The sequence below is a fragment of the Urtica dioica genome, chromosome 5 (genome assembly GCF_054948205.1).
Source record: "Urtica dioica subsp. dioica isolate 48M chromosome 5, U.dioica_male_clone48M_v1_H2, whole genome shotgun sequence".
Taxonomy (NCBI): Eukaryota; Viridiplantae; Streptophyta; class Magnoliopsida; order Rosales; family Urticaceae; genus Urtica; species Urtica dioica.
Genome location: NC_142760.1, coordinates 37,109,978 through 37,125,849, shown reverse-complemented (window position 1 = coordinate 37,125,849; position 15,872 = coordinate 37,109,978). Strand labels below are relative to the sequence as shown.

General features: G+C 37.4%; 3 protein-coding genes across 4 annotated transcripts; 1 reads left to right on the top strand and 2 right to left on the bottom strand.

Annotated features, from left to right (window-relative positions):
- Positions 1-1,711: 1,711 nt before the first annotated feature.
- On the bottom strand, positions 1,712-4,077 carry LOC149398226 (uncharacterized). Its single transcript, XM_089614518.1, has 3 exons — positions 2,419-4,077; positions 1,887-2,336; positions 1,712-1,819 (listed from the first exon to the last, which is right to left on the bottom strand). The coding sequence occupies exons 1-3, from the start codon at positions 4,075-4,077 to the stop codon at positions 1,712-1,714; spliced, it is 2,217 nt and encodes a 738-aa protein (XP_089470644.1).
- A 3,250-nt stretch (positions 4,078-7,327) lies between these two features.
- On the top strand, positions 7,328-11,035 carry LOC149398225 (protein ULTRAPETALA 2-like). The gene is made up of 4 exons (XM_089614516.1): positions 7,328-7,340; positions 8,478-8,678; positions 9,444-9,804; positions 10,861-11,035. Exons 1-4 carry the CDS (start codon positions 7,328-7,330, stop codon positions 11,033-11,035), a joined length of 750 nt encoding a protein of 249 aa, XP_089470642.1.
- A 520-nt stretch (positions 11,036-11,555) lies between these two features.
- LDL2 (LSD1-like2) lies at positions 11,556-15,481 on the bottom strand. Of its 2 annotated transcripts, XM_089615414.1 has the most exons (4): positions 15,374-15,481; positions 14,339-15,172; positions 12,956-13,766; positions 11,556-12,549 (listed from the first exon to the last, which is right to left on the bottom strand). In XM_089615414.1, exons 2-4 carry the CDS (start codon positions 15,059-15,061, stop codon positions 11,831-11,833), a joined length of 2,253 nt encoding a protein of 750 aa, XP_089471540.1. In that variant the 5' UTR covers positions 15,062-15,172; positions 15,374-15,481; the 3' UTR covers positions 11,556-11,830. The 2 variants fall into 2 exon arrangements, with proteins under 2 accessions (XP_089471540.1, XP_089471539.1); XM_089615413.1 differs by having other exon boundaries at positions 14,339-15,481.
- Positions 15,482-15,872: the final 391 nt, after the last annotated feature.

Sequence of the window (15,872 nt, the reverse complement as noted above, 5' to 3'; positions counted from 1 at the left end):
AGACATCTTTTTTTTAGTAAAGAATGGGATCTTCGAACCATAATATCTAATTCTAACACTTGGGGCTCCCTAAAATTAAAAGGAGGAATTAACAACATAGCTTTTATAAACTTAATAGATTAAGTATTTTTAAACTTATATGTGATATTTTTTTTTTAGAGTAAATGGCGGCAAAAGTCCCTAAAGTTTCCGGAAACAGCTAAGTTGGTCCCTATTCTTTTTTTTTACGGCGAAAGTCCTTCATGTTGAGTTTTAGTCATGCCGTTGATCCCCAACCCCATTTTAGCGTCAATTATTGACGATGTTACAACAGAAACGTTAGTATTAACTGACTATGGGTTTTAAGTCGCAATTTAAACAAATAAAATGAAAGAAAATTAAATAAAATGAAACAAAACAGAATAAAAAGAAATCAAAACAAACCAAAAGAGTATCGATAAACATTTCCCCAAATTCAAAATTGAAAACCCTAGAATAAATTCCATCTGCAATTCAGTGTAATCAGTTCAACACGAACTCAAATGGGTGATGAAGGTTCAGCGTCGTCGGTATATAGCCACTCACAGCGCACGTCGAGGCGAGGAATCACTGGGAGTCAAAGCTCGGTATCTCATGGTCGGATAGTTAATGGGCGTTGCTCGTGTGGTGTCGCGGTGGTGCAAAGGACGTCGTGGACGGATTCAAACCCAGGTAGAAGATTCCTTGGTTGTTACAAGAAAAAGGTAAGTTATCGGATTCAAACCCTAGTTTTTTGTTTGGTAGTTTAATTTCGGTATTAAACTAGGTCTGAGTGATGTAGGCAGATGGTGGATGCACAAGTTTTAGGTGGGTTGACCCAGACATTTGTGAGAGGTCAAAACAAGTCATTCCTGGGCTACTGAGAACAATTAACCGCTTGGAGTTGGAGAATCGCCACTACAAAGAACAAGCAGACGCATCAAGTGTTTGTAGCAAAGATTGTTGTAGCAGAGTTCAAGTTGTGGTAAAAGAACCTGTGAATAAGATGTTGTACATAAATATTGGAGTGTTTGTTGTGATGTTTGTAGTGATAGTATACAGTTGTCGATGAGTGGTAGTGTAATTTGTAACTGACTTGAGTTGTAATGAATTGGTATCTGGTTTGAATGTTATGAATGGCAAGCTAAAATTGTAAGGAATTGGTATTTGGTTTGAATGGGAACTCTGGTTTGAATGGCAAGTCTGAATGTTATGAATTGTTATCTGTATTGGTACTGAATTGGTTTGAATGGGAACTCTGGTTTGAATTGGCACTGCAATTTAACTCTAATTGACACTGAATTGGCACTGCAAATTGACACTGAATTGGCACTCAAATTTCACTGTAAATTGACACTGAATTGGCACTCAAATTTCACTGTAAATTGACACAGAATTGGCACTGCAAATTGACACTGAATTGGCACTCAAATTTCACTGTAAATTGACACTGAATTGGCACTCAAATTTCACTGTAAATTGACACTGAATTGGCACTGCAAATTACAGTCAAATTGACACTGCAATTACACTCAAGTTGACACTGAATTGGCACTGCTAATTTCACTGAATTGGCACTCAAATTGGCACTGCAATTACATCATAATAAACAGATTCCAAAACAACATACTAAAATCTAACAAACCAGGTACATAATCTGTTTTCAGCAGTATTCCAACAAAACAGGTATGCACACCAAAACAACATATAAAATCTAAACTTGTGACTGAGCAGTTTGCTTCTGTCTTCTCGCCCTTCTGTTGATTGTCTCTGGTGCATGGTTTTTAGTCTTAGGTCTTCCCATCTTCTTTGCTGGCTTGACCTGTGAAACAAGCAAATCAGTTGTCCAGATTTAAATCTAAAATGTTACAAGTCAATTCAAATTGTACCTGACTTGATCCTGGATTAGAACAGGTTCTCTTGGAATGGCCTTCTACACCACAATTGCTGCAGTGATTCTTTTGCCCCCTCCTAGACTGTTTTGTTGCAGTTGTATACTCTGGAAATGGCCCAAACCCAGGAGCTGCCTCATCACCTGTTCTGTTCCTTTTCTTCTTAGGTCTTCCAGGCAATGTCATTTCTGGTGGTGGCAGAATTTTGTTGAGACTAGGTTCTGGCCACTTATCTGGACTTGCCATTGGCTCAATTATCACACTGTAACACGCATTGTGAGCCTCACGCTTGTACCAACTGTCTACATACTCATAGTCTTTGAGTCCAGATGCCCATATACATGTCAAGGCATGTGGACATGGTATGCCAGACAGTTGAAACACCCTACAAGTGCAAACCTTAAGCCTCAAGTCAACAACAAAAGACTGTGAGCCTTGAAAGTTAACCTGGCAATTGAAAACAATGTAGTCTTAATCACACAGATTACAATGTATTGTTCATGTATTGAAAACAATGTATCAAAAGTACCTGGAATTTGGAATTTCCAACAAGTGTGGACTGACAGTATCTTGATACAGTCTTGTGCTTCTCAATTATCTCCATGATCCTAGGACCAACTGGTGTTTTCCATTTCTGAGCTGCATCTCTTTTTTTTGCAAACCGGCACATTAGCCAAAACCTAATCTTCTCTAACAAAGTGACTATAGGTTTGTCTCTGGCCATGAGTATTGCATTGTTGAAGCTCTCACACAGATTGTTCAACAGCATGTCACTTTTGACAAATGTTTTGAATTGAGACCTACTCCACTCCTTAGGGTTTTTCTGACTAAGCCACTCAAAGGCCTTCTCATTCTCATCTTTTAGCTCAGCCATTTTGAGCTTGAATTCTTCTTCTGTTGAAGCTCTAGCACAGTTCCACATCAGTTGCTTGAGTAATAACCCCTTGTGTTCCTTCTTAAAGTTGGCATGTAAATGCCTAACACAGAATCTAACTTCTGCACCAGGAAACACCTCTGCAATAGCCCTCTCCAAACCCTTCTGCCTATCACTAATCACAGTAAATCCTGTTGAGTTTTGTATGCCAAGATCCTCACTGAGAAGCAGCATGAACCACATCCACGTGTCTGTATTTTCCTTCTCTACCACGGCATAAGCAACTGGGAAGCATGAGTTGTTAGCATCAATACCCACGTCAGCAAGTAACATGCCCTTGCAATATCCTTTGAGAAAGCATCCATCAAATCCCAATAAGGGTCTGCAACCTCTATTAAACCCCTCCTTGCAAGCATTCAAACAAATGTACACTCTTTGAAACAGTCTTTTGTCATCAACTAAGTCTGTTTTCAGTATAGCTGTTGAACCTGGATTAGTTGCAAGAATTTGCTTGCAATAATCTTCCAAAATGGCATACTGGTCTCTAACTGAACCTTCTAGAGCATCTCTGGCATTCTTCCTGGCTCTAGTAAACACTGGATACGAGACATTGGTGTAATGAGCTGCAGCAGCTAGCTCTTTGAAGTTCTGATAGTCCATGTTAGGGTTGAGCCTAAAGTGCTCAAGGAACTCAACAGACAACCACTTACTCGTGACTAATTTATTATCAAACACTAGTCCACAGTCATGATTGTCTAAAAGAGTGTTGATTCTCATAGTCCTATTATCAGAATTCTGAACTTTAGCATATAACGTCCAATTACAGCCTTGTCCTGTGCACCTAGCTCGTACTCTGGTTTGATCATTATGCACATACTTGAATGACCTATGTTGTTTAATGAAAACCTCTCTTAACGTGCATCTCAGAGACTCAACAGATGGGAAAAGCATACCCAATTTGAACTTGAACTCTGCTAAGTTTGCTCGCGGGTTGAACGACCTCCTCGACGGCTGCTCATCGTCTTCGTCGTTGAGGCTCTCAAGCTCGCTCTCTGACCTAATGCCTTCAGAGTCTTCGCCTGGACCACCCTCACCTTCTTCACATGCCTGATTCACCGACGACCACCATTGCTGAGGGTGCTTTGGATGTCGATCTTCGTCATTCTCTTCCTGGCCAACATATGCCTCCTCTGCGAAGTCAAACTCATCACCATTTCCTTCTTCAATTTCGGGTTCTTCGATTTGGGTTTCTTCGATTTGGGGTTCGATTTGGGGTTCTTCGATTTGGGATTCTTCGATTTGAGGTTCTTCCATTTTCAAATGGCGGTTTTATTTTCAAAACTCGTTCTTTTGGTTTGTTTTGATTTCTTTTTATTCTGTTTTGTTTCATTTTATTTAATTTTCTTTCATTTTATTTGTTTAAATTGTGCCTTAAAACCCACAGTCAGTTAATACTAACGTTTTCGCTATAACATCGTCAATAATTGACGCTAAAATGGGGTTGGGGATCAACGGCATGACTAAAACTCAACATGAAGGACTTTCGCCGTAAAAAAAAAAAAGAATAGGGACCAACTTAGCTGTTTCCGGAAACTTTAGGGACTTTTGCCGCCATTTACTCTTTTTTTTATAACTTAATTCATAATATTTTATAAAAAATATAATTTTTATATCATTTTGATATTAAAGATTTTTTATTTACAAATGTTATAAATAAAACGTATACACAATACAACATAGTGAAAACGTAATCTAAGTGGTATATAGTGTTGCGCTCTATAACGACGTCCTGAGTTTGAATCCCAGCTTCCACCATAATATTTTAAGCACAAAACGACAAAAATGAAAACGATGAAATTTGTAAAAAAAAATACACAAAATGAAATACAACGACATTCGACAAAAAACGACGATAAAACAAAAAATATGCTCTTCGCCGGCTACTGAGGCTCCGGCAGCGTAGCAGTTGCCGAATTTCGTCGAAAATCGTTGGCATTTAAAACACTTATAACTAACCAATTCTCTACCTATTTTTAAGGATCTACCTCAAATTTCATTTTATTAAACCGGTTCCAAAGTAAATTAATTAACCTAACCAGGTTAATTAATTTATTTTGGTCACTATTTTTCGTAGTAAATTAAATTAACTTATAATTATTTTACTTTGGCCTGTTATGTTATTTTCTTACTTTGACTATTTTTTTTTAAAATATAATGGGTTATTGGACTACTGGCCTAATTGCCCCTTAGTATTTATGGATGATTTTCTCTAACGAAATTTTTTGTTAAAAATAAGTATATAAATAATGGCTTAGAGTAAACCTTAGCGGCATCCTAATCGGTAGAAGACGAAAATTCCAGCTTCGACGCTATTATTTATGCCACGTCGTGGCTGACAGAAATACTCGAAGGCATTTCTTTGATTATCTCCGTTAATATAATTTATAGGGCTCTCTAGATATGTAGTCGTATAAAAATTCAAGTATTACAATATAGTCAATCTTTGATCAATTTTAAATTTTAAGTAAATAGTCACGAGATTTTATCAACAAATCTATAAAGACATTAAGAGTTGTAAATAATCGTTAATAATTATAAATATACCATCAAACTCCAATGGCATGAATGAAATATTAAAAACATCCAAATAATGTTATATCAGCATAATGACCATTTACTTAAAATTTATAAAAAGTTAGTTATTTAACGAATCTTCAAATTTTGGTGATATAGTTACTTATAAATTTATAATTTATATTTTTTAAAATAAAATAAAATAAACTGGGCATGGCCCAAATTATTTGTTTATCTACTTAGCATGGACCTTTTCTCAATATTTTTAACTTTTATTTATTTATTATCTAGAAATTGAAAATTTCTGATACTAGAATTTCCGAGTCTGGTTTTGACTGGAAGTTTTGGTCGTTAACGGTTCGAAGTCTTTATCCGTCCGCCCATGTTTAGTTGTGAGAAGAAAAAAAAAATAAGAAACGCATAACTGAGTACACTGTCGAATTCTTTTAAGCTGAGGTTTTGTGTTACAATTTACAAATAAATGTCTAAGGTTTTTCCTTATCATTTTTCGTTTTCATTGTTACTGAATTTACCTTCTCATAGGATTGGTGCTTATGGATTAAATTAGTTTCTATTGTTTGCTTAATGTTTTTTAATTTTTACGAATAAATTTTCAGGGATTATTTTCTCTAGTGATATAACTTCTTTTTGTTTTTTTGTTTTTTTGTTTTTTTGTTTTATACGACGACAACAAAATGCGAATGGCATTGAGTAATAAGGTCTTACACACTGCTGAATTCTATTGAATTGAGTCTTTGATATTTTGTGTTACAAACTAATGCAGCAGTTTATTCTTATCCCCCATTTAAATTTCACGTTTATTTAAGAAAAGAAGGAAACTAAGTAAATTTGAGATGTGGTGTAATATTGAACTTGGAGACTATTTTCTTTTATGAAACTATAGAGTAAATATATTGCATTGATGCATAAGATATGACCTATTTTTTCGTCTCGAGCCAGATATTAATTCAAATTTCAGTTGTCAACTGTTCGAGAACTAATGAGCGAGATTATAACATAATTAATTTTCATATGTAAACATAACTAATTTATTTTTCACCTTTAAAAAAAAAAATAATAATTTAATTTTCAGTTTGTAGTATTGAGTCTATGGCAAGTCTGTTTCTATAATATTAAGATTACCTATGGCTAAATAAATTGTGTCCTTGCTGAAAATAAATAATGTTTGTATAGGTTTAAGAACATCCCACAACGAAAAAGTTGAAGGGGCTTCCCAACACATCCAACTATATTAGTAGTAATCTTTGTTGCTCGTGATTCATAGCCATATTCTTGGTGATAGATTCAAAAGCTACCATGAGATGCAAAATTCAGCATCATACAATATGTTTATTGTTTATGGTTTTTTTTTTTTCCAAATGTTGTGTCATGCACTATAGCCATTTATTGGTAGATTACTACTACGAAAAACTCGGTTACTTAGATCTACATTTCAAGTAACATCTATAAGAGTATATATCTAGGTTTTTTTGTTCATTTTATTTCATAAAAATCAACTCTTTGACTTGAAACTCTAGATTCTAGCGCACAATTAAGTTAAATTTTGAAAACATTCATTGATTACATATGCGTATTGTAATTTCGATAATAATCTTCAAGTCTAGTCGTCAATATTCTAAAAAAAAATATATTGACTATAAAATATATAAACAAAAACAAATACAAATCGACCATGTATATGGAGTTCCAAACATTTTGTGTTGTAGAGAAACACTCAAATTGCCCGTTATATTTTAGTGTTACACTTGTATTCCATGCTCAAAGGAATTTAATAAATGTGGCTGCATTTTAGAGAATTGAAAGCAAATCCTTGTAGATTTCCTATTTGGGTGATAAGTGTGGATTTTGATTCAATCCTTGTTCTATAAAAAAAAAAAAAATTAAAAATATGCTCTTCTCTGTGTCGATTAGAAAACCCTAGCGTAAAACCAATATATTGTGAGCGGCGCCTAACGAAGCGACTCTGAAAATGGCGGCCCGAGGTAAGTTGATTCTCTTTGTTATACCCATTAATGCTTACATATTTCTCTATGGTTGAAGAAATATTGAATGTCGAGAGATATATATATATATATATATATATATATATATATATATATATATATATTTTGCGGTAAAAAAAAATCAGATTCATAGTTTCATTGAAGTGCCAATATTTTAGTGTTCGATTCCGCAAAGTCCTTCGGAAAATTTTCTCTATTTGTCGTAGATCTTTGTATTGTATGTTTCCAAATCTTTGAAAAATATGGTTTGTATTTAAGGACAAAAAGCCGTCTTTTTGTATCTTGCTGAGGGAAAACTAGATACTCTTTTAAATTTTACGGTGTGATTTTATGAAATCCAATACATTTATAATTCTCAATCATCAAGCAGATTAATAGATCATTATAGTTGATAGTGAAATTTAATCTTACTTTTTTAATATATTCCACAATGTTGGGGAAATGTTTATATTTTCACATCTAAGAATTTTAGGAGGCTTATGGGATGAAGAGATTGATAAATTATGGTTCATATTTCAAGGGTGAACATGTTCTTTTGCCAGTTCATTTCAATTCGGCTTTGGAGTTCATATCTATTTCGAAACACATTCGTGTGAGAATCAAGAAATTTGTTGTACATTTCACTAGTTTATTGTATTAGGAAAAATGCGCTTTTCAAATTAATTTTGTTACATCGAGATTTATTTCTGTACGATAAAAGGATAAGGGGTCAATCTAAAATTGGTCTCTAGGTATAGGACGACAAATTATAAAAATTCAGCCAAAAAAAAAAATGAACCACCATTATTGAACAATAGGAAGAAAACAAACGAACGTACATGGTGTTAGTAAAGATAAAACGCAAAACTAATAAACTAACATTACTAACCTCTACAAACATTAATATTTATATAAAGCCAAAATTTGCACTAATTAAACTTTGTTTGGAAAAGTTGTTTGTTTTTCTTTTGATTATATAAGAGACTTGTAGTAAAGGCATCGCAATCATTAGGAATGATAACGCTACAAAATTAGTTCAAAATTCATTAGTTCAAAATTGTTGCAGAGTTTTTTTGTTTGATGATAATATATTCATACTAAATGCATAATTATAAGGAATTGTGTTGTATTTGATAGGAAGAAAGGAGACTCCTTCTACGACGATGATGAAGGAAGTGAAGAAGAAAGGAGTATTGGAGGTAACGTGTAAGAAGACATACATCGAGATGACATGTGGCTGCACAAGCTTCACATTCGGGGATGCCGTCGGAATTCTCAGAATCTTCACCTCCGGCCAGTTTCTCATCATATGCCAATGCAACGCCGAACATAAAGAAGGCGAGTTTTTTATTTATTTTTTTTAATCACCTCTCTAACAAAAAAAAAAAAAAAAAAAAAAGGAAAAGGGGCTGATATACTTTTTGGTACCATTAATTTTGTAACAAGCATTATTTATAATGTCTTCTGAAAATATAGGAAGATTTAGTGAGGGAAATCCAGTCATACGCTTCGAATTTTAAAAAATTAAAGATAGAATTTGGAGAGGGATGATATATGTTGGCACTATAGTTTTGTAATAACATGCTTGATATATCTTTAGATGTGAATATTTCCGGGCATGATGATATATAGCAATAACTATTTGAAAATTGAATTTTATATTTAAAAGAATCAATGTTTTACATTCTATAGAAAACTAGGAACACTTAAAGTAATAATAATAAATAAATAAAAACTTTAGCGTGTTCATACTTAACTATTGTAATTCCACGGATATAAAATTCTGTATGAAGATTTAAAACGTTATTTTATAATTTGTGTTTAAATCTCCAATAAATTTGATTGTGTACTGATAGAATAAAAAAAAAAAAAAAAAACTTTATCGTGTTCATACTTAACTATTTTTTTCTTTTATTTAAATTTACTTATCCATTGTGACTTGTGATATAAAGAACAATACCTTAGAGCAGTTCACGTGGGAATTTCACACCACCTCTAAAGTGAGCCGCAGATGCCCTTATAAAATGTTACACTAAAAAATTAACAAAAAAAAAACATATAAATAAACGAAATTATTTGCTCGATCTATTAAAAATCTCGCAGGCAAGATGAGTCCGGCCGAGTTCGAAAAGCATGCGCTCAAAGGAGCGCGGGATTGGAAGAACAGGATTTGGGTGATGTTGGAGAGCGAGAAGATCCCGAAGCGTTTGCGTTGCGAAAACGAGGCGGTCTCGAAGGTGGGTCTGAGGCGAGCCGGGCTTCTGAAGTACTACAAGCACGGCTCGAACCTCCCGAGCCGCAACGTTGTGCGGCGCCGATGGAACTTCCACCGCGACGAGTTTGTTCAGTGCACTCGCTGCGAGAAGGACCGCCGGTTCCTCCTCCGCAACAAGGAGCAGTGTAAGCTCTATCACGAAGCCTTGTCCTCCAAGCGATGGAAATGCCGTGACCGCCCTTATGATCTGTAAGTCCTTTTTTTCGATTTTATTTATTTATTTCATAGAGTGTGTATGCATGCATGTAGTGACGGAGCCATAAATTTTATTTTTATGCGGCCTTTACTTTACTAAATACTATTTTTTCACATATTATTTTAAATACTAATCTATCTTTTTAATAAAAACATTATAAAAATTGTCTAGTAAATATATAGTCATATTTATATGTATGATTTGCTATTTAGCCAATTTTTAGTAAACATTTAGTAAATAACCAATTATAGTGTTATATAACAACTGTAAATAGTTGTGAATAATAGTGTGAAATAGTTGTAACCGTGATAAAAGTTGGCTATTTAACACATATTTACTAAAAATTGGCTAAATATCAATTTAAAAGTGTAAATATGACTAATTTGGTAATTATCATCATGTAGTTGCACTATAACCTTTTTGTTTTAGGTTTCCACCTCTATGAACTTTTTGTATTTGAGTAGCCTTGCGTTTTTATTTATTATTATTGAATGACATACGTTTTTTTTTCATTGCATTGATTAATCATTCAATTCAAAATTAAATTTGATTAAAGATTGAAATCCACTATGTATAAAAAGGAATGAGTACTTAAACGTTTGACATTGCTAAATAACGAACGTTTGGTAAATCTTAGGGCTACTCAATAAACCTGGGCATGGGCAATCAAAACGGAACAAATTGGAAGTTTGTTCCATTTCGACTATTCACCGTACCAATATTCGGTTTTGGTACTGTTCATGGGACAGGAATCTTGGTACCATTTTGGTACTATTGAAAAAAAAAAAAAAAAAAAAAAATTCACCGGAGGTAGACTATAAGTTAGGTTTCAAATTTTGTATCCGGTGAATAGTGTCGGAATTAACCATAACAGAATGTTCTATTCCAGTTTGCCGGATTTTTGGCACTACTCAAACCGGAAAATTCCGGTCCATTAAAAACCGAAATTCCCATTTGGTCGAAAAATTATTAATATACAAGTTTATCATAGTTTTGTATGTCACATCAAAGTTATAAAATTCAAATAACGTGTCGATGTTGTTTGTTAGAATAACCTGTGAGGATGACGAGGAACGGGAGAGCCGGAAGGGAAGCCGAGGCTGTTCGCGGGCTCGGGCGTGCAATGGCTGCACTTCCTGCGTCTGTTTCGGCTGCCTTATGTGTCGATTCCCGAATTGCGATTGTCAGAGTTGCCTCGATTTCATGCAAAACGCTCCCCCGTGAGAATTGACATCAATGATCGTCGACACATAAACTAACAAAGTCAAGGAACCACAGACACAATCCTCTTCCGTTAACTTTCTTTCTTCTCCGGCAATTTTGAAACTCGTGCTTGTAGACTTGAAAGATCTGGACTGTGTTACATTGCAGGTGAGTTTATTTGCAACTTGTTTTGGTTGAGAAATGGCATCCTATGAGTAACCTCGAAATCTCTAAAAAAAAAAAAAAGTAAATCTTTAAGAACAAGTTTTGCAGAGTAGAAACTTCATTCCATTGAGCAAGAAATTTCTGAAATATATAGTTTGACATTGTAAAGATTCCATGAAGATTACATTCATTTTCTCCCCATCTTAAATGGGTGCAGAGAGATACAGGGCAAAATGTTCAAAAATGAAAATAAATAATAAATAACGTTATACATAACTAGTCATCAAGTAAATCTTTAAGAACAAGTTTTGCAGAGTAGAAACTTCATTCCATTGAGCAAGAAATTTCTGAAATATATAGTTTGACATTGTAAAGATTCCATGAAGATTACATTCATTTTTTCCCCATCTTAAATGGGTGCAGAGAGATACAGGGCAAAATGTTCAAAAATGAAAATAAATAATAAATATCGTTATACATAGCTAGTCATCAAGTTGCTCATGTACCAAGAAAATCTTGCCCTTCTTCAATTTTTCGCAATCCATGCTTCAAGAAAGTTCGATTCACTAGAGGCCAAAGAATAACCTTACCCCAGCACGGTTATATACAAAAACGAACCGAAACTCAAAGGGTCCCGAATAATCGAACATCTCAAGACTGCCAAGCCAACATCCGATTCCTTCCCCGGCCTTTTCTTGTGGTGGCAATACTATTAATCAAAGAACCGTCTACACTTCCTATGGCGCTCAATCCCATTAGCTCCAAGCCAAGATCTTTCACCAAATACGACAGCCTAGCTTCATCTCCTCCGTCGACCAACTCTATCTCCTTCGCCTGATGACAAGATATCGCGGTGTAAAGCTGCACCGGCGGGTCCGAGTTATTCCTGAAATTATACGACGAACGCTTATCTTCTCTTCGGACGCCTCTGTTGCAGTCGAAAGTGACTCTCAGGAGTCCCATCGCGCTCGAGTCCCGCGAGAAGGGGTCGAACACGAACGAGAAGCTCCCGAACGACACGTCGGGCTTCTTGAAGAGGTCGACGAGCACGTCGTTGTTGCTGCTCTGAAGGAGGTGATATTTCCCGGGGCTGTTTTGGCGGAGAAGCCTCGCGGCGCGGAGTATGTGAGAGGCTTCTCTCAGCCCGCTCAGGAACGCGCCGTGCATCGTGGCCGGGTATTGGCTGGTCGTGGCCTCGCCGGCGAAGAATAATCGATTTCCCACGCTTTCGGCGAGAATGTCGTAATCGGAGCCGGACGATCGGACTCTCAGGTGAGAGTACGAGCCGTACGATAGAGGATCGCCGCCCCACTTTGTGCATACGGTTTGTATCGGGTCAGGCACTTCCACGCCCGTGGGTTTATATATACCTAAACCCCACAAAAGGAAACGCGAACTTCTTGAAAGCTTTCAAATTGAATAACAACAATAGATAGTTATGGGGTTAATACTACTAAATACGTAGACGCTGAAAGGAATTGAACATTTAGATTTGGATTGTATTAGGATAGCCCCGGGTTTCTCGAATTACCCCGATCTCCTGACAGTATCCAAATTCGAAATTCGGATTACTAATGCAACCTAACCACAGTCCCAAAATCTCATTAAAGTACACCCATTCCGAGGGATGTAAGATTATATTGTTTGGTTGTAAAATGTTGCGAATGTTATATCAGTGTTTGGTTTGACAATGTAATGTAATATTTCTTTATTCATGAAGTGAGAGCCAACGAAAAAAAAAAAAAAAAAGTTAATGGTCGCTTAGAATGTGTTTACCTCTGAGGACGTTTAGGACACGGTGGAGCAAAACGTTCGGATCCGTGGACTCGAATGTCTGCGCGGCTTCTCCGGCCACGAGAGCGATAAGAACCGGACCACCCGAAACGGTATGGTAAGCGTAAAACAGAAAGAACTCTCCGCGCCTACGTCCATCCTCGTTGAGACAACCAAACGTGTCGAGTTCTTCCCCCCAAAAAACGTGAGGAAAAACCATAGCGACCTTATTCAAAAGCCCGAACCCCAACCTCTCGATCGCATCGAGCTTCCTCCGCGGGAGCTCGGGCTCGAACTCGACGGCCCTCTTCTTCAAAACGCCGAGAGGGACGGTACAGAGCACCATGTCGGATCGAAAAACTTGGTCCCCGACGGCGACCTCGACTCCCTCGGTCCCGTACCGAACGGCGTCCACGGTCTTCCCGTAGAATATGGGAAGTCCCTCGCAGAGGGCTTTGATGAGCCTCGAGTTTCCTCCGGCGAGGAAGCAGTGGTCCCCGCCCATCTCGTACGGGTCGTCTTGGTCCCAATGGGTGGCCGAGAGGTCCATAAGGCAGCCCGCGTTCGCGTACTCCAAGTTCGCCAGGTGCCAGTCGAGGAGCCGCCTCTCCTCGCCAGACCTCGCCACCGCGTACAGCTGTCGGAGCCTCTCCAAGACCGACCCCAGAGAGTCGTTGCTCGCGAACCCGCCCAAGATCTCTCTCAGCTCCAAGATCTTGTCGAGAAGCTTGTTGAAGATGACTTCCACTTTTGAGTCGGCCTCCTTGTCGACTGGCGACCCGTCCGGATTGTACAACGGGCAAACGTCCCTCACCTAAAGGTGGGAAAAACCGGTCAACGAGTTAAATGTCTAACCATCTAACCATTTTATACTGTTAACGGTTAACCATCTAAACTAAGGAGGGCTAATATGCAAAAAAAAAAAAAAAAAAAAAAAAAAAAGTCTAGGGGGTGCTGATTTATAAATTTTTAGGGTAAAGAAAAAAAAATTAAAAACTAGAAAAATGGGCCAATTGAGGGAGGGGCCTGCCCGTGTGTTTTTAGAACGGTTAATCATGAAATAACTGTTTAAATTAACTGCTTTGTAAATTTTGACAAAAACAATCACTTTAAATGTAAATTAACCGACCGATTTATTTATAAAAAAAATTAGGTAAATAACCAACTAAAACGTTTGGATTGCTATATAGCCATAAAGATGACGCCGCATAATAAATAGAAATAGTTATTTACCAAAGATTTACATCTGTAAATATATGAAAGTGATTATTTACTTAAGATTTACGAAACATTTGTTATTTAGCAATGTCAGACTGTAAATGTAGCTATTTACCTAATGGACCCTTTATTTATGCCAAGTCAAAATGCCTACCTCTCTACCCTTACCTTGTGAAGCGGGATCGAGAGTTGCCTCGCCAGAACCCCGAGCGGGTTCGCGTGGATCCCCGTGATGACGCTCCCGCCGAGCTCAACGGCGGCGAATTTACCGTCCCGTCCCATCTTCTGGGTGTAAACCCTCCCGCCGGGCCGGTTCCTTCCTTCCAAGACGATCACCTTGAACCCGAACGCCACTAACTGCCTCGCCGCGGCTAACCCGGCCAAGCCCGCCCCGATGACGATGACCGAGCCTTGGCTCGCCTCTCCCGGCATGTGAGGCAAGAACGACGGCGAAACTCCGAAATTTATGTACCCGTTGTAGAAGAGGAAATCGTAGGCCGAGGATATCAAGTGTCCATACTCGTTGCTCACGGTCTCCTTTATCTGCTCCTTCGATAGCCAAACCCGAACGTTGCACCGCCATTTCGCCAGTATGTGGTTCCTCACGACTATGTAGTCGTTCTGCTCTTTCCCGCCCAATTCTCCCACGACCCCGGCTCGGATCTCTTCTTCGAGAAGCCGGTCTATCGGGAAGCCGAGGCACAGGGCTATCATCGCCTCGGTCTTGGTTTCTTTCTCCAAATCCGCCTTTGTCTTGATCTTCTTCCTTGAAGACCCGCCGAGGTTTTTTTCGGTTACATCGTCGACTAGATTCTCGTCGTAGCTCTGAAAACCCGCCTTCTTTCTCAAGGAACGCTTAGAAACAGACCCGCCTGAAGCTGGGTTTTCCATTTTTATTTCCCCCTAGAATCTCGGCTTGTTCAATTACTCAAAACCCACTCACGGTCGGTCAAATAGAAGGACGTAGACAAGTGTGTAGGAATGTTCTTTGACCCAACTCATCTGAAAGCAAGTGAACTACGACACATCTTCAACACTGACACTGATCAAAGCAATTACTCACCAACTCACACCTTCGGGGGTTTTTTTCGACAATAGAAATGAAAATGGCATAATCAAGTAACTCGAATTCACGAAACGAGACCAAAATCCAAATTTACTCAGTAATCGTGTATGAGATTTTTCGAGGAGCTGAAAACTCACCTTCGTTTTCCCGTTGACTCAGGTCGATTCGCAGGTTAATAAATTTGGAGACTTGGTTAGATTGGGAATTAGGGTTTCGAGTTTTTCTGGTACGAGTCAACTCACTTGGAAGTGAAGGGATATGGAATTGAGGAATTTGGGAGGGAAATAGAACGTCGATGGGCCTAGTACATTTGGGCGTAAACAAAGTTCTCATGCCCAGTCCATGTTTGGAAATAGCTCCAACTAGAATTTGGACAAAAATAACAGTAAATATGTTTTTTTAATACTTTTACTAATAATTGTAAACTTATATATCTACAATTATTATTAATTGTAGATTTGTAAGTCAACAGTTTATGATAACTGTATACTTTAATGTCTACAGTTAATAGTGAAAGTGTTCAAAAATATAATCGCTATTATTTTGTTCTAAATTATCAAAATTACGTGAGACCACTTCCCATTCTTTTGTTAAATTAAGTTGAAATCATCTGCTTAAATCGTTTTCAAGAGGGAA